General features: G+C 38.4%; 3 protein-coding genes across 3 annotated transcripts; all 3 read right to left on the reverse strand.

Annotated features, from left to right (window-relative positions):
• Nucleotides 1-1,383: 1,383 nt before the first annotated feature.
• Nucleotides 1,384-6,912, reverse strand: LOC145903533 (chemokine-like protein TAFA-3). The gene is made up of 5 exons (XM_082991619.1): nt 6,780-6,912; nt 6,577-6,682; nt 5,764-5,934; nt 2,953-3,089; nt 1,384-1,924 (listed from the first exon to the last, which is right to left on the reverse strand). The coding sequence occupies exons 2-5, from the start codon at nt 6,674-6,676 to the stop codon at nt 1,913-1,915; spliced, it is 420 nt and encodes a 139-aa protein (XP_082847745.1). The 5' UTR covers nt 6,677-6,682; nt 6,780-6,912; the 3' UTR covers nt 1,384-1,912.
• A 1,648-nt stretch (nt 6,913-8,560) lies between these two features.
• On the reverse strand, nt 8,561-13,669 carry LOC145903843 (prolyl 3-hydroxylase 2-like). Its single transcript, XM_082992011.1, has 16 exons — nt 13,470-13,669; nt 13,293-13,398; nt 13,115-13,212; nt 12,922-13,052; nt 12,691-12,859; nt 12,451-12,621; nt 12,252-12,380; nt 12,067-12,191; nt 11,773-11,977; nt 11,567-11,700; nt 10,982-11,227; nt 10,501-10,596; nt 10,087-10,231; nt 9,458-9,648; nt 8,919-9,059; nt 8,561-8,860 (listed from the first exon to the last, which is right to left on the reverse strand). Exons 1-16 carry the CDS (start codon nt 13,525-13,527, stop codon nt 8,804-8,806), a joined length of 2,202 nt encoding a protein of 733 aa, XP_082848137.1. The 5' UTR covers nt 13,528-13,669; the 3' UTR covers nt 8,561-8,803.
• A 407-nt stretch (nt 13,670-14,076) lies between these two features.
• On the reverse strand, nt 14,077-17,641 carry LOC145901501 (ADP-ribosylation factor-like protein 8B-A). The gene is made up of 7 exons (XM_082989197.1): nt 17,452-17,641; nt 17,307-17,387; nt 16,681-16,754; nt 16,055-16,148; nt 15,907-15,974; nt 15,409-15,479; nt 14,077-15,347 (listed from the first exon to the last, which is right to left on the reverse strand). Exons 1-7 carry the CDS (start codon nt 17,572-17,574, stop codon nt 15,298-15,300), a joined length of 561 nt encoding a protein of 186 aa, XP_082845323.1. The 5' UTR covers nt 17,575-17,641; the 3' UTR covers nt 14,077-15,297.
• Between the last annotated feature and the right edge of the window lie 517 nt (nt 17,642-18,158).

Below are 18,158 nucleotides of genomic sequence, written 5' to 3' on the forward strand. Positions count from 1 at the left end.
TACAATCGCACCAAAAAGCTGAATTCCCAGCTCAAACACTGCGGTCGCTTCATAACACACATCTGACGTCATACTATTGAAACAGAGCCTATAGAGGGCACTGGAGCGTGAAATGGGGCACTAGGCGAGGAAGCAAACTTTCACGGCCATGTACAAAGATTATTGACTTTCACTGGGCTTGCAATTTATGCGGTTAATCCCATGGCTGAACACCTCCAGTTGAAGCAATTGTTGTATTGATAAATGTCTGTGATTCACAATAAAAAAGTCCTTCCTGTTACGCCTCGTTTTCACTTTCCCAGAAAGTTGCACGAGTTTGCAGGACCAACAAAACTACGATTTATAGACAAGCCCTAATACGTAAATAGTCAAAAAAAGTTCAACTAAATTGTCAAACAGAAAACAAGATTCCCTTTAAGACATTAGGCATTAAACACCCATTAAAATTTTCTTTTCAAGAAAACAGACAAAGAACTGTCAGATTCGTACTTGCTGCCACACTGTCCTACCTTACAACTCGTAAGTTTTTATAACGTTCGATTTTCAAGCTTTCCCATCGTCTTATTGTCTTCACCATAAACGCGCCTCCAACAACACTCTGTACCTCCCGGGGTTCGCTCCGACTCGTGCCCTGCCGCCTTCCTCTAGCTGCGACCAGACAGGCGCGCTCGCGGTTTCAACTGTGCTCTGTTTTGTTATCACCATATACACCATAAAGTGCCTGGAGTCAGAGATCGTTTCTCGAAACCGTGGGCCTATCTGGCTGCGTAATCTTTCGGAGACAAAATCGGTACAAAAACGGTGGCTTGCATCTTGAAGGAAATTATTGTACGCGTTAATAAAGGGTGTTTATTTCGGTATTGCAAGCCCAACTTACGCGAGGAAATCCAGGCCGCTCTTGCAATCACAAAGCGTGACATGATCTGAAACAAACTGTGATGCAATATTTTAGTGTCAAATAATTTTTTTGAACTTTTGTTTTTCTGAACGAAAACAGATGAATTGTAAATTTTGTTGTCATAAAAACGCCCATACACTGCACACCAGAATTCTATGTAAGATGTTCCATCAGATACTTCCTTGTTCGTTCGACTTCAGAAAAGTACGAAACAAGGAAAAACGTTGGAATTTAATTCCAAAAAAACTTGAAAAGTAGAAAGTAAATATATGCGTAGCGGTGTGACACCAGTGTTCATATTCTTACTTGATAACACCCCCCAAAACTAAACGCTGACACACTAAACTCACTTGCTGTCGCGGTTATGCAATGTGTAAACCTATGAGAGAAATTATATACCATCGACGCAACTATTATAGAAACACACGGAAAAAACTTTGTATTTTTATTGGTAAAATCACAGTATTCAATGGACATTGCAGTACGATATACTCGGGCTTTTAGCGCTTGTTACAGAAAAGCGTGCGAGAAGGGCAAATTGTTCAGCATTATCAACGAATGCGACAGGGCTATGACAAAACGCAAGTCTGTATTCAAAGCCCCAATTTTCAGCACAGTACCGCCATCTAACGGTAGACGTTTAAGGAATTTATATGGATGGGGGCGTCACATAAACGCTATTCTTCGGGTCTCTGCATCTGGCAATATCAAGATGGTTTTTGTATGTTTTAAGTTGGCACGTTCCCTAGGGAGCGGCGTACTTTTTCTGCCGAATTCGAACCAACAGGAATCGAAACACTTTTGATGTTGCACCATGGGCAGTTGGGCGCGTCCAAAAGTAGCAGGTTTATTTGCTTGAAAGGCACGTTGTCCAAACTAAACTATGCAAATGAGCCCCGTTAGCTTGGGAGGTCGGATTGTGGTAAATTATATTGTCGTGTTTTGTCGTAAACTTAGTCGGATTGCAGAGAGGTTGTTGACAGTGTTGAATATCCTGCTTCCGAGAGGACTTAATCATTCCGTTACCTGCGAAGACACACACATTCTGTGGGTATGATGTAAAAAATGAAAATGGGCAATGGTTACCCATGGAATAAGAATGGCTAAATGTAGTTTTCTTTAAATGTTGTTCTTATCGCTCAGTGCTGTCGTCTATACTTGCCAACCTATTTTAAAAAAACTACCAGACAAGTGCAAATAAATTATGAATGCAACCTTCAGTACAACTACAAAAAAATGAGTCATGGCAGATTTGCGCTCAAACGTTGTCAAGATTTTGCTGAAAGCTTATTTAATTGACATATATTTTCCCACTAAGTGATGGAATTGTGAGGAAAACGTCAACTATTTCCTTATAACTGTAATATACGACCTGGTTGATTTAAGAAACCTCGCATCACGAGCTTTTGTTTTCTTGAAAACCCAATTAACATCTCTGATACATCGCCAGAGCATAAAACACGTGTCACGTCAAGTTGTAATAGTTCATTATTTTCGCGTATCTTCATATCGACCAACCATGGTGACAAATTGGCAGGCACCAGGTCGCTATGGCGACCAGTCGCGCACGATCAATCAAACCGGCTCGCATGGCTTAATTATGATACTTGCGAGCTCTTACAAATGGCTTTTCTCGAAAGATAAGTCGGGAAGGTGGAAACAACCTCATCAATGTCACACAAACAATGACGACTGATTTTATCACCGCACCAACTCACACACGGCATTGGAGGCAAAAAGACGGCAATTTTCTTGGGGGCTTCGGTTACATAATTTTAAAAGCCGTTGGGGGAATTCGAGAACAGTAGGTCGGATCAGTCTAACCCCTGCGTTTACAGCTAACGTGCGTTTGTTTTATGATGGCTACGAAGTACAGACCATGATAAAGCTGTGTTTAATGTGAACGTTTTTCATCTGAGCGATAAGCGGATGTGATAAAAGCTGCCGTTCGATATTGATATGAATCGCCAACACACCGGGTTGCATTGAGGAATATATTTTACAGAGTTAGGTATTGGATTAATAGTGGATGGTAAGCCTACTATTGTCCTTACCTTAATGGTCTTTATTTGATCCCCATATCTACATTGCCACCCCAGAGCCAATCCATTTGCTCCGATAAAAAGCGTGCAGTCTTCATTCTGAAGACATGGGTCCATATCGCACCACCTCCTCTCTCTCTTGATGGTATCTGGAAACAAATTTGCAATCGTATGACAGCTGGTTTAGCCGACTTGTTTACTAACGAGTGAGTGTTTGGCCAAGGTGCCCATGCTACTGGTAATCAATAGCGGCGTGGACGGGAGTGTAACATAAAGGAATGGCAAAAAGCTGACAGATTTTACCCTGCTAATAAAGGTTTCCATGATGAGGGTAAGATATCTTTTACCCAAATGATTCAAAACACAAAAAGATTATCTACAAGTGAAATCTTGGGTGGATTTGGTGGAATTAAAGAATAGAAATTCGTATCATGTGTCGTTAGTGCTTGTATGGATGAAATAAAGGCATGATTAAAATTGTCTGACGATAACTGGCTTTACAAAAAATGCGCTTTAAGTATGTTGTGTCTTTCATTCGCTTTTGGCATCCAGCTCTACAATAGGTGGCCGGTTGGTTCCTTAGAATCAATACTGGCAATCGATTTTTACCCGGACGGGAAATTCACCGTTGCGGATGCGCAGCAGCGACATTTCGACTGACAAGCAGAACATGTGCCTGGTGGTCACAAGGCGTATATGCAAATACTCTCTGTCAGAATATTTACCGTGCGCTTATTGCTTTTGCCCATTTGCTTGGACGGAGCAAAGTTTTGCATCGTGGCATAATGGCTGTTGCACTGTTGCCACGTTTCTGCAACTATCAGAAAATGACGTTGTGTTGCTAATGCGCATTATCCGAAAAGGAAATATGTAACACTAATTGACAAGACAGTTTTTACCGCATTGGAGTTGAGCACCAATCTCATGAATGATTTAACGTCTGGTACTGGGGCGTGCTTACTTAAAGAAGTGCAAATACCGCCCGTACGATTGACGTGCAAAACGATAAGTCGCTTGACGATCTACCTTTCATCGTCAGGCGTGAAAGAGACAAATTGCCATCTGAGATGTTTAATTGCTAAATAATAAACCTGTCAAAGTGATTGGCGCCGTGTGATGGTAAATTTGCACCAAATAAGTCAACGAAATTTGGGATCATATTGTTTGGTTATTAGAAGTTGGTTGCTTGGCAAAAATGCACGCCCTGAACCTAAGGCGCTCTTTACATTAATATTGTAAGTGACAATCATCTCGGATAATCGAAGGGAAGAGCCTAGAAAAATTTTTTTTACCAAAAATACAAACAGCATTGCCGTCGATCGATGTTTTTTCAGAAATAATCTCCACTAAACGTGCAATGGACCGTTTGTCCCACAGGGAAAGCCAGCTTATTTGATAAAGCAACAAATCGAATCGTCAGTTGGATGGGGCTTAAAGCGCCTGATGTCTCTGCCCACCTAATTAGCAGGTAGAAACGGACGCTTAAGGCCACGTAAGTGCCAAACAATTAGCAGTTTACATTGATTATCGTGTGCATATTCGCCTCAAGTGAGTGCTTCTGCACATGCGGATTTGACAGGTTTGACGTCACGCCTTCTGGTTGTTGTGTACAAACATCAATAGGTCTCCATTGACAAGACAAGGCGTCCCACTGATTTATTACATTGGTAACTGGCTGCTATGTTAAATATCATTTTGTTGGGAATGTGCGACTTACTGCCACCACGCAAAACGCAAAATCGTAATTTAAATCAAATGTTTAAATTTAGGAAGCGTTTTTCTCCCCGTTTATTTTTGTATAGAATAAAAGTTTCATTTCGTTTCCAACAGACTGAAGTAGACGTTTTTCGGCGCAACAAATTCTTGGCGTCGTGGTTCGATCACAATTAATTTTAGGGAATTTAAACAAAAACTAATATTTGTTAAAGTGGCAAGCCGGAAAATTGTAGCCGCCATGACGGAAAACGCAATTTACAGGAAATCGATAAAGCGCAGCCGTGGAGACAATTTGACGGCAGCGAGCGCGGATTGATGTCTTTATGACGACAAATTTGATCATGACCTTCCCTCTGTCCCATTTCATATTCGCGGGACTTCATCTCAAATTTTCCGTCCGTCCCATGAAAAATGCATGGTGCTACTTGTTTTATCTTTGTCCGCAATTGCGTGAGTTCCCCTTATGCCGACCCCTAGGCGGAAAGTATATGACCCGAGTTGATAAACATACCCGAGACGAAACCTCGCGATATATTGAATGTCAAATAATGTGTCATAAATATGACAATTTAATTATTGGCAGAGCGTGTTGTAGCGCCGAGCATCAACATCAGCCAAAAGAGTTTGAATATAATACTCGATCATTGCGCACTTCCGCATTAAAATTAATTTTTGTCATCGCTTTTTGTCGGTGCCAGTATGACAATAGTCGGAATATTTGAAAAGCTTATTTGAAAATTATCAGGTGATCTTTGACTGCTTTGTTTTATGTATTGGTTTTTTAAAAAATACAGCACCGGTTTTAGCCTACAAGGATTTGTGTGTAATGTACACGATTTTGCAAAGGTTACAGTTACACCTATATCACAATCCTAAATCTTAGCTCGAAAGTATTATGTACACATAATCCAGTATATATACATATTACTCTTTAGGAAAAGGCTTTCTCGAACCGGTTGTTAAACATAGCAACCCTGCTTACATAGGTTCGAAACTTTTTTGCATTGCCCAATCGCTGGGCTGCAAGTCGCATTTTAAGAACCACTGTGTAAAATGTATAAAAGTGAAAAACAAACAACAGCTATTTTACTATTGTTGGAAAGTTACTTGAAACACAGGAGGGCTTCGTTCGAGTTGTTCCTGCTGAATACCCGATATTGCACTCGCATTGAACTCGTTGCAGCTGCTTCACGACTCGCTCCTGCGTACAACAACGGTTGCTGACGACAACCTTGCAGCTCCCACCGGGACCCTCCGACAAGTTGTATTCTTGCGTTCCTGAAAGTGACGTCATCATCGTATTGTGACAAAATCATTTCATAAGAATTTGGACTGACTATAAGTTTAAAAAGATTGAAAGCTTATTCCACTGGCAGTAGTTCGTGTTTTTTAACTTGAAGATGGATTTGATTTCTGGGTGAACGGACGTACACAGTGATATGAAGAAACAAGAAGTAATTATTAACGGATCGCATGACGCGCAACAAGAAAAACCCTGATTTTTTGTGTTAATATCGTGACAGGGTCGGTCTTTTGATAAAATCTGCCCAAGGACTTAAAAAAAAAAATTTTTTTGAACTTCACAGGTAGCACAATCTAACCATGCCTCACATTTCCTATAGGACTTATGTAATACACAGTTCGGTTGTATGCAAAAGTACATCCCTCAATTAAACAGTATGTCATAAAATTTATTGGTAGTCTACGTCAGAAAAGATTTATTTCATTTTACAAACACCGATTCCTCATATTATGAAACATTTACAAATATGACACATTTAAATCAAATATACCAACAGCCTTTTGGACACAGGAACCCATTTGCACCGAGAAACTATTTCAAGCCGTTTGTCGGCTTATTTTAAAATACCGTTTGATTTAGTTTGTAGCGAAAATCAATGAAAAACAAATTTCACACACCTCGGCTGGCACCGTCAGTTTGCGAATGAACTCTGTCAACAAAGTTCAAGGCAAAGCACATCAATGCAAATTGGAGACAGGCGAACAACGATTTCTTCATGTTTCTCTGTTGTACAGTTATTCAGTTTTTATTGCAATAAAATGAGAAAAATAAAAATACAAGATGTTGTTCTTGACTTGATCCATTTTATCGGCATACTTACCCGTTACTGCTGGTGAGTGATGCTTTTCACAGAATATTTACTACAGCTTTTCCTAGACAGGACTGATATCAAGCTACAGCAATCAGTTTATATTGTTTAACAGACTTATAAAATAATAGTCACAAATAGATATGACCTACATACCAATAAAACAAAGAATACATACATAAATTAGAGGTTTATTCGTTTTAAGGACCTACAACTTTTGTCAAAAAAATATTATACGCGTTTGAACGATCTATTATAAATTCTTCTGACAATCTTTAAAGAAAACAAAAATACTTTTAATTTCTGTTCGAAGTAATTAAACTCAAGCGAACATCAACAAGAACTTTGTTGTATGTCTTCACTCATAACTGTGCGCTAATAATGCATGTCTCTCGAGACGCCGATGCAATGTTCTCCTTCATCAAGTTGCTTTGTGTGAAAAAGCAGACTGCTCCTCTTGATCGACCGGCTCGTGTTCTTCGCCTGAATAGGAAACACAGCACATAACAAGCATGGCTTTGCGTGCTTTCGCTCCCTCGTTCGTTCATTCGCTCCACAAGCGCTGAAACGCGAGCCACCACGCGACCAGAGATAAAGCGAGAAAGGAAAAGCTGTTTCATGAAACTTGCAAAGTGTTCGTAAATTATTAACGATCCTGGGTGAGCACCAATGACGTTGTTTTGATTTGGGCGCGTGGCGTTCTTGGCGAAAAGCCTTTGTGGACTCACGAACGAACTTGCACTCGCACCCGAATTAGCCTCCCAGTTAAATTTAATCACATTTAGCTTTAGATAAACAACGGATCGAAGATGGCAACCAAACAGCAATTAATCACTAACCGCTGAAAGTTTGTCACTGTGCTTGCCAAATTAAAGACGAGTCAGACAGAGAATTTAATAAAAAGTTGGTTGTCCAATCGCGATACCACCTCATATTTTACATATTGGTTGTTATCTATAACCATTATTTTATTTCGTTACGTCTATAAAATAGAAGCCTACCATCCCAGTGAAAAATTATAGTTATATCAATATCTTGAATTTTATTCGGAAATTATGCTAAAGGCATTATTTCAATATTTGACCAATGCCGAAAAAGCCTGACCTGACGATAGTAAGCAGACTAATATTAAAGTTGCCCTGTGGTCATGTTCCTGTCTATCGGAATTGAAAGTGTATTTGATTGAGGTATCAAAAATGCCAATTGTTATATATTGGTTCGTGAAAGGAGTTTAGTTTATACTGCTTTAGGTCCTGTGATTTCTATGCTGTGGTGATACTACAAACTGTTAAACCACTTCCCAGCGGTTTTGTCAGCATCCTGTAAGAATGCCACAGATTCATGAATATTTGACGCCCATAATTTGCCCATCAGGATGTGGATGTTAAGAGGAGTTCCGTTTTAGCAGTAAAAATAACTGATAAACTAAGTTAGAAATGACTACACTTGTCTGCAAATAACTGCAGCACTTCTGTAAAGCCAGTTAACTAAACCAAAGTTTCTGATCAGTCGCACCTGCAAGGAGGAACAGAAATGACATAGTTCGCATAAAAAAACGGGTAATTTTTCTAAACGTTATCTGTTTGTAGGTCAGTCGGGCAACGGGGAAAGTGCTGGGTTTTGTCTCAAAACGTCCAAGCAAGTGCGTATTTCGTAATTAACTTGTCACGTGGATTTTAGTAATCCGATTTTGAGGCTAATCTCCAGCAACCTCACTTTCTTGTGTAGATAAACTTTCCAAACAACGAAGGTGAGGAAACCTTTTCGGCCAAGAACGACAGCGCAGAACCAAGCGCAGGCATTATTTCTTTAATAAAGGCACGACATAATTTTTAGCGCCACGTAGTAACAGGTAATACTGCATATCGGACAATAGAAAACGTAACGCATGCTTACGATGACTGCGTAAATAAGAAATACTGATGTTGTAAAAAAATGAATTGGCACAAATCAAAAACAATCATCTGTTTGGGTTCTCCCTTCCATCCCTTCAAATCGTGACATGTCATATCCAGTTTTGTGTGACGCAAAAAAACTCAAAGCTCGTCCTTCTTTTGCAGTCGATCGAGTTTCTTCATGGCGTCCATCCGTAACTGACAACAGATTGCATTAAGTATCAATAATTAATATTTTCAAACCGACCGAACTCACTTCCTCGTCACGGGTCGGGTCTTGGGTGAACCAAAGGGCCATTGCGCAACGGCGCCCTCGCGTGACCGGTTTAACGCCGTGTAGACATTCTTTTCCGGCGCAGAAACTCACAAGGCGTCCGCACTTCGGTTTTACCTGAAGCTAGAGTCAAAGATACACATTTGTTATTACGGGGGTAAAATACCGGCCTCCTTAAACTTATGAAGTTACAATTGTTGAAATATTGGAAAGATTTACCACACATGCGACTCACCAATTACCACTGTATCAGCACGATTTGCTTATATGTTAACAATTTTTAGTCGCAGAAATCGGAATTACTTTATTATTGACCTGAAGATCCCCCCTAATTTTTATTTGTTTGAATTGTCATACGAAGCCCTTGGGACCTTAAACGACGTCGCACAGTTTAAGAACCTGTGCAATATGCTCATAACATATTTTTGGTCTACTCGCGACATACCGTTACAAGACTTCTGTCACAATGCAACGCATTACCACGAAGACTTCATAAAATTGTAAAATGTAAAATGTCACACCTTCACTCTCCTGGCAGTCGCATCAGTCATGATAAACTCGCCGCCGTCAAACTCGTCGTTGAGGTACATGATGGAGCTGTAATCTCTCCAGGTATAAGCGGGTGCTGCTTTCACACAGCTTCCGTCTTGTTTCAGGATGCAATTGTCTCCGTGCACTGGGTGGCTGAGATCCATACGTTCGCCCGGCATGCCTACAATGGAAGAAAATTCCGTTCATCAAAACAAAACAGTTTTTACAGTCATTCTCCAGGCCTGTTGGACTCCATGTTTGGAAACTGCCCAAAGGGTTTCATAGTAAAAAATCAGGTTATACTGCCGGTATGTGAAACTTGTCCAAGGACTACAGGCCAGCTGTTGGGAATACATATATAACAATTGTATCCCTGTCAACAATTTGGTTGTTTTTAATCACGCAATTCATGTTACACAAAAAGTCAAATTGTGATTGTATTGATTTGTTTATGATACAACAATGACTAGTTTTTATAGGTTAAATGCCCACGATAACAATAATATATGCTACGACAGATAAGTTATATGTGTAAATTATCGCTGCGATACAGCATGTGCAACACGCTATTTTATAATTTGCATATTACCATGGTAACAACAAGTTTAATGGATTTTACCAGTGGCAATCCGACAGACAAGGTGTGTGTAGTCGAAATACAGTTCCTTGAGTTTGAAATAAGATTTCACTTCCACACGAACGCGTTCGCTCAGGTCGAAATAGAGTTGTGCCGACCGCAAGGGCAAATTACCTTGTTCCGCAAGCTGTAGAAAAAAATATTGAAATAATTACCAATTAGCCAGAAACACAGAAACGTTTAAAAATACGAAGTACAATAGAAATCAATGTTAGTTTGTCGAACAAATGTCAACGAAAATTCACGTATTTTTATATCGCGTATATCTTCAATCACGAAAATATTTCATTGAACAAAACTTTTGGTTCACCGATCCTGTTTAGTTCATTGTTTTGTCATAAGAAAATATTTCATTGAACAAAATCGAGCTACAAATGGTTCAAACATCTATCGTACCTCCACAGCTCTGAGGACAGTCAGCCCTTCAAAAACTTCGTGTCGTGTGTGCGGTGAAGCGAGACCTTGATATCCATCGCCAGATACACCTCCGGCCTAAAACATGTCATTTAATATTGGACTCTGTGCTGACTACTGCAGCGAGAGCACGTGTATAGTATTACAGGGAACGCCACCTCCAAAACTAGAGAAATGAAAATAGTAATTTGCGGATTTTCAGTAACTGCCCTGGGCTGAAAGGTATTGTGCGATTTCATAAGCTTCACAGCCACGCTCTGGGTACCGCAACTGTTCGGAGGTGGACGTCAAAATATTGTCAAATTTTTCAACTATAAGTACTCATAAAATAACATATACAGCCTAAAACTAGGTGGTTGATCTCAGTTTCCTTTCAGCTCATGATACTATAGTTTAACAAAACTTTTTTGAATACCCGGTGAGGTGGGTTAGGCATTGAAGAGCGGGGACCAACAAAACTCACCAATTCCAAGTCGATGAGTTCCTGACATTCCGTATCAGTTGCAAACCCGTCCATGGCGAAACGCGTTGGTCCAAGCATCTGCGTGGAGTTCGCCAGCAAAATGGCAGACTCATATATAAGCGGACCTTCTGCGATAGGTTTTGGAACTGTATTTGCGTCACCGATCGTGATGATGGTGTTGGAGTCAACTGTGTGCCGACCGATCGGTTTATCTTTGAGGCCGCTGATGTCGACGTCGGATTGGGGCTACAAATCCATGAATTTTGTAAAAATCGTTGAGAATTTGTCAAATTCTGGTGCATATCACGATATCTTTGAGTATGTGTCATTATCGCGTAATTAATATATGCTTCGCCTTAACCAATAAACAAAAATCCCTTAGCTCATCAACCTGCAGTAATCTGGGAAAACTAGGACTTTACGATCACTTGTACGATTACCGAAAATTATGTGACGTCATAAGGCGAGTGCGAATTTTTGTTTATTTTTTGCGTCATTTGCAAACTGATTACTTAGAGTGAGACTGCAAACGAGCAAAAGCTATTCAGATAGTTTTAACCCTGATTCTCTAAAGTTTGCACAAACCGATTTAGAATTTTCAGCGTCCCGCTTTTTGCGCAGCTGCTCCATTCTTTGGTTGTGTTGGTCTTTAGAATCAATGATGTCATTGGTTTTTTGCTTTCCGGAATCGTATGTGTCCCCTTTCGAAGGAACATTTTCTGCGAAAATTTTTACGTGTGAAAAAATAAAACTTCAAATGTCGAAGATGGTTTAAAACTGATGAGGTCTACCTTCTTCAGGTGGCCGTGTATCAGTTTTAACACCCTTTGGACTATTAACGGGTGCATCTTGTTGCCTTTCATTTCCTTCTTCTACAGCCTCTTGCTTATAGGGAGTTAATAGTGATGGGTCAAAGTTGTATACTCCAAAATTCTGGTAAATGTATTTCAACAGTTCTGTCTGGATTTCAATGCGTTTTTGGATTTCCACTGCTTCCTAGTTTGAAATTAGAAAGAGTAATTAGTATACAAAGTGCATCTTCCTAATATATACATTTGCTATATTTGTGGAGCATTTTTAGCTACCTGTTGGGCACTGATAACAGAACCAGTTGACCTTGAAAGGAAAAGAAACTCTTCCATTGTTTTGTTATCAGGATGAAATAAAAGATATGTCTTTGCACACTTGAGACTCTCCTCAACTTTGTTCACTACAAACATAAAATGTTTTGGTAAATTGTTCATAGAACATCACTAACTTGTATACATACCTTTATTGTAAGCAACCTGCAAGTAGCTATAATGCTTTGGCAAGTAGTTTTCGTAAACATGATTCTTTGATGTCCTTGCCAGCTCCACATGACATGCCATTGCACATTCCAAAACATCACGGTAATGATCTGCAGTTAATAATCCCGTTAGTATAACAAGGGTTCATTGAATAGACCATAAACAAGTAATGTTACCCACTTATAATTTGTTGGAAAAATGTTGGTGGTGTATTTGGATACGCTTCCCCGACATTGTGCTCTCCCTCACATATTGCTCTGCATTCTTCTTCAGCCTTGTAAAACTCAACCAAAGCTCTTTCAAACAGGTCAATGGCCTTGGCATAATCTTCTCTGTTGTATGCTGAAACACCTACCATATAAAGTATATCTCGTACAGGTGCTTGTTACATAGCAAATGTACAAACTGTAAAGTACATACCATTGTCATGATACCTCAGATGCAGTTTCACATCTCTATTAATGTACATGTCACTGGTAGAATTTTCATGACCATAATAAAACTCCATGTTTTTTTTCATCATAGCATCATCAGGATCATAAAGAACGTATGTGTAAGTCACTTCCAATGATTTTGCAAAATCACCATTCTAAAGTAAATGAAAACAATTAGAAACAACCAAATCACCACAAAATAGTATACACATCATACCCTGAAGTAGGCAAACTGCAGATATTTGTACAACACTCTGTTTTTGAAGTCATTTTTAATGTCATCTGATATCCTTAATATTGATCTGGAGTCCCCAAACAAATCCCTTTCACATTTTTCCATGCACATGGCTACAATTAATACATTATTAATTTAACTTATAAATGTAGTTTAACAAGTCAGTGATGAACACCTTTATCCAGAATGAACTTCATGTTGGTGGATATTGGGGAATACTCCATAGGAGCTTTGCATTCCCTTGAACATTTTGCAACTCCTTGTCGTGAAAACCTGTACATAATGATATGTAAAACACAAAACTCTGCTTCTGGATAAATATTTCATGAGAAGCAGTACAACAAACTAAATACCTATAGCTTTCCAAAGCATCCTCCAGATATTTTACGCATGCAGGCCAATTTTCATTCCAATAAGCTTCCAAGCCATCTGCATACAATTCATCGTAGGCCACATAACCTAAAAGTTGTATTGTAACATAATGTATTTCACATCAGAAACGTAAAGACGATTATCGCAAGTTCACCCACCGTACGAATGCAAGAATACATTTACAAATGTAAACAAAAAGACTGCATAAGAATGCATTACTTCGCCTCAGTAGGTCTTTACAAAGTATCCACTGCTTTCCCCGCAAGAAAATGAAGGTTTTATTCAAGAAATCTCGCCCATGTGTTCGAAGTTCTCGCGTACGTGCTGCCTAGTACTCGCTCTCACACCTCTTCGTAAACTCACAGGGCGCTGTGGGATGTCGAGCGAGCAGTATACGGGGAATATACCTTATCGGCTAGACAGACAGGAAATGTGTCCAGCTTCTTTCGAAACACGTAGCAACAGGTAGAAAAGTTTTTTCTAATTTTTGTTTATTTGTACCATGATAATTCTCTTGAAAAGATATTCTGAAGTTTGTTTGAGAATTTAACTAGTGCTTGTGGAACATAAATTATTGTAACCCATATTTTATAGTGCATTGAAAACTACAGTCTGGTTAAAAAATTTTGACTTGTTTGGCCAATATTTGGTCCAGATATACAACAAGTAGTATTTGTAGTAGGCAGAGAACATGCTACAACAGCATGAATGCTGACCCTGGCTATGATGAACCAGTAATCGGTCGAATTTCGAAATGGTTAATGCGAGCTTTTTTATTGGCAATTCAGTTTCACGTTAAGTTTATGTGGCATTGCATTTGTAAAGTGGGTCAATGCCACACACCCGACGAAAACGAGATTTGAAAAATCGCACCCGGTAACGTGTGATTGGAGTCACGACAGTGCTGGTCATATTTGGGCAAGTAAGGCCACTCATAATGACCAACATCGTTCAGTGGGCTGGCCCGGCGAAGTGGCATTCTCATATCTCACCAGTAGTAGTGAAAGTTTTGTTCCGACTTGTTTTTATCGGAGGCGGCTTAGCATCCGCAACACGATAAAAGTATGACATACGTACGGAGATTTTTTTCAGTAACAACGCGAACGATTTATGAAATGACTAATACTAAATTCAATGATGGAAACATGAACGCACAAAAATTTTTTTTGTACTGTAGTTGTAGATGAATTGGTTCTACATTTTTACCGCTCTTCTATGTGCAACAAATTTTCATTAAATGTTTGGTATTGCTTATGTGTAATATAAACATGCAAGCTTACAAACGTACACACAAAAAGAAAATTTTTTTTTTTAAGAATTGGCTATTCGTGGAATATTAAGCCATAAACATTTGATACAACTCTTTTAAATACACAACGAACGTAGTCTGGTCTAATGACAAAACACTGAAGAGCATACATTATTCTTTCAATGTTCACAATTTTGCCAAATATGTTCAAGATATTGAAATTGTAGTGAACTTTTTGTTCTATCCACAGTGTGTTTGACATTGATCAAAACATATTCACGAGCGATTAATCAACCACACAACGCATAGACATACCATACATGAACATTAAATAGAAAAAATCTTGCGTTTGGTATTATTGCTGTGCTGTGGATGCGGCAAGAACCCACTCCACACTGTACTGCACGAAATAGTGGGTGAAGATTACTACAGTGATTTAATACAATGATCAATTTGCTTTGAAAAGAAAGGGCATTTTCCAGCACACTACAGCATTACAGGCGTGTAGAGCTCTTCATCCTTTTAACTATGTAAACTTTAAAAAACCTTTTTGGCTCAAAATATACAATATTTTACTATTCAGTTGAGTTGTTTTACAGATCAATTTGTTCTTGTACGAATTCCAGCTCCAATCAGATGTGGAATGATTTCGCCCAACAAGACAACAAATCAAGTAGCCACACAGAGTCACAGATTTAGAAGTTGGTAATTTTTAATCAGGTAAGAGTGAGGCCACTTTAGCTTCCTCCCGCCTTTGAATGTTGTGTGAGCCATTGTAATGTAATATCTGCCAAAAAAAGGTGTTCAATGTACATGTCATATTCAACCCAATAAAGCAAAACACTCACCAATATTGTCTTTTTCTTTGCACGATATTGAATAGCAACAAATTTCTCTATCCTGAATCGCTGCAAGATTCCTAAAAATGTCAACAATTCATAAATAATTTATAACAACATTCAGATTTCCTTATTATATGTCTTTAAATGGGTACAAGCAACAAATATCCACCATGGTGTTACTAAAATACCATATACTTTAAAGCCATTCAATCAAATGTTTACTTCAATACATGTCTTCTCTGCATTTTGAATCAATTCAACAATGTTGCATTTAAAGTTGGAATTTTATACATTTATAATTTAAAGTCTTGCAAACAAATAATAAGTTCTGAGAATTTTTAAAAGGGAAAGAATCTTTAATTGATCATAGAAAGCATTTTCAAATAATTTGACAAAATGTCATGTGCAAGCTTGGATGGACAAAATTAATAAAGTCAGCAGGAAAGTAATCTGCTTAGTCAGCGGGAAATAGCCTTAATTACCGTCACATGACTTATGACTTACATTCTTTCAATTAATTCTTTTTCGTCTAAAGAATTAGGAAGATCTTTTTTGTTGCCCAACACAAGTACCTGTAACACAAATATCAGTTTAAAGTCTATTGGTCAGCCCAGCCTTGTTGGGAGTGATTTTATAAATAAAAAAAATTTACCGGAATTCCTTGAAGTTGTGGTTTCTCTAACAAGTTGTGCAATTCATTTCTGGAGGCTTCGACCTTTTCATGATCAGCAGCATCCACCATGTATCTTAACATTTAAGAATATTCATATTTGTATCACAAAAAAAAGCAGTAGCATTTTACTACAGGATCAGCCTGGCTTATAATCATAAATACGTATTTCGCCCCATGGGCATCTTCAGTTCCTTGCAGTAAACACAATATATGATTTTAAAAACGTCTGAAAAACAACAAACCAGACTGATCCTGTAGTAAAAAGCTCCTGATTTTTTTATTGTTGTTACGACAGTTACAGTGATCGCTAGGCCTGCATCTGCAGTTTTGGTTAGATCCCAATATTTCAATTTTTGAAGTGTCAGTTACATATTTGTATATTATTATTTTGTCCTATCGTAATGGCAATCGGTGAGAACAATTATGCAACATTAACAGATGCTCTGAAAGAGTCGAGAATAAACAAGCTTTAAATCACAAGCGGTTGTTAAAAAGCTGACAATGTGATAGCACAAAACCATCACAATTGCTGCATTATGTCATAAATGTATATAATTGGAAACAATAATTGGTAGGTTAAAAAATTAGGGCACACATATGCTTACACAATTGCATTCACTCCTCTACAGTATCTTTCCCACATGCTCCTAAATCGAGGTTGTCCACCAATATCCCATACCTAGAAAGTTATTAAAGATTTGACATTAAAAATGATACATACACAATAAAAAAAACTGCTTACATTATTTAACATGAATAAACACTATGTATAATGCTTATAATTAGAAGAAATGTACTGTCACCAACATCTGTGACCTGGTGCAACTTGTGGTATCTATACTTAGTTTATTCATATTCAAATACCAAGTCTATGACAATCATAGAGTTAATTTTACCATTCTTAGACTTTTGAGAACATGAGCACAATTATAGTCGACAACCAAGGAATTCACAGACAACCTAATTATGGTTGCTTATTCTATATTGAGGCTAAACAACTCAGGGCAAGTAATTGAAATTAGTTATATATATTTAATCTATCATTGCAGCTTGCAATTGAACTTTTAGAATTACACTTTGTGTAGGTTGTCTCTGAAACTTGTGTAGGTACAAGATGTGTAATGCAACCATACTTTTTTGCTTTAAAAATGGAGACAAGCAAAAGATAATAGAAGTTGCTGAAAACATACATATTTACAATTTACATAACCATTATTAACATTTTAAATACCTTGATAGTGACATTTCCTTTAGTGACTTTTCGCATGTTAAATCCAACTGTTGGTATCATATCCTCATTAAATTGACCAGACTATGAAGTAAACATTGTTAACAGTGTGATACAACACATAACAAAAAGTAAACACAACACATACCGCAATAACATTGACAAAAGTTGTCTTTCCAGAATATTGCAATCCAACCAGGGTTAACTCCATTTCCTCCTTCCAAAACAGTGCCCGGAACCAATCAAGCAATCGCCCAAAAAATGCAAACATTTTTGCAACGTTAGGTGTAAACTACAGGTCACAAATGTAAACTAATATATCACTGCTTCTGGTATGGTAATCTGTATAGTAAAATAACTGTTTAGGACACAACACATACGCATCTTATTGACATTCTCCACATTATTGTTGTACCAACAAACTACACAAGTAATAGCAAGCAACGTGTCTTTCATGAAAACAAATGGACAAACAAGTAACAAGACAAATGGTGTGAAACGAAATGCACCGCATGCTCCACCAAGTGGTAAAAAAACATTTCTCAACACACTGGTCACATGATTTTTGTTTTTCGTTTCTCTTTGTCTTAAGATGTAAAAGAGTTTTGATGTTTTTAGTAAAATTCATTTATGCTGGGCAATAATTTTCTAAATACAGGATGCAGATAAAAGTGCCTGTAAAACCAGGACTCTCCAACCACCGGTCCGCGTCGCTGTGCCGCCCCGTGACACATCTGTGACCAGTCCGTATGGAAAAATGGCCATAAATTGAGAATGCTACATGCTTCATGCCCGCAACGCTTCATCCAGGCACTATGGCATGTTCTTGTGTCTTCCAACCCTGATGCATCTTTC

Source organism: Ascidia mentula, chromosome 5 (genome assembly GCF_947561715.1).
Source record: "Ascidia mentula chromosome 5, kaAscMent1.1, whole genome shotgun sequence".
NCBI lineage: Eukaryota > Metazoa > Chordata > Ascidiacea > Phlebobranchia > Ascidiidae > Ascidia > Ascidia mentula.

Excerpts from the sequence above, each read along its gene's own strand:
- LOC145903533 (XM_082991619.1), bottom strand. The coding sequence starts at position 6,676 with ATGAAGAAATCGTTGTTCGCCTGTCTCCAATTTGCATTGATGTGCTTT. Across the intron at positions 5,935-6,576 it reads AACTGACGGTGCCAGCCGAG|GAACGCAAGAATACAACTTG; the intron begins GTGTGTGAAATT and ends CGTCACTTTCAG. Across the intron at positions 3,090-5,763 it reads GAAGCCCTCCTGTGTTTCAA|ATACCATCAAGAGAGAGAGG; the intron begins GTAACTTTCCAA and ends ATTTGTTTCCAG.
- LOC145903843 (XM_082992011.1), bottom strand. The coding sequence starts at position 13,527 with ATGCATTCTTATGCAGTCTTTTTGTTTACATTTGTAAATGTATTCTTG. Across the intron at positions 12,381-12,450 it reads ATTTTTCCAACAAATTATAA|ATCATTACCGTGATGTTTTG; the intron begins GTGGGTAACATT and ends TATTAACTGCAG. Across the intron at positions 8,861-8,918 it reads ACCCGACCCGTGACGAGGAA|TTACGGATGGACGCCATGAA; the intron begins GTGAGTTCGGTC and ends ATCTGTTGTCAG.
- LOC145901501 (XM_082989197.1), bottom strand. The coding sequence starts at position 17,574 with ATGTTTGCATTTTTTGGGCGATTGCTTGATTGGTTCCGGGCACTGTTT. Across the intron at positions 17,388-17,451 it reads CTTTTGTCAATGTTATTGCG|TCTGGTCAATTTAATGAGGA; the intron begins GTATGTGTTGTG and ends TTTACTTCATAG. Across the intron at positions 15,480-15,906 it reads AAAGAATTAATTGAAAGAAT|GAATCTTGCAGCGATTCAGG; the intron begins GTAAGTCATAAG and ends TGACATTTTTAG.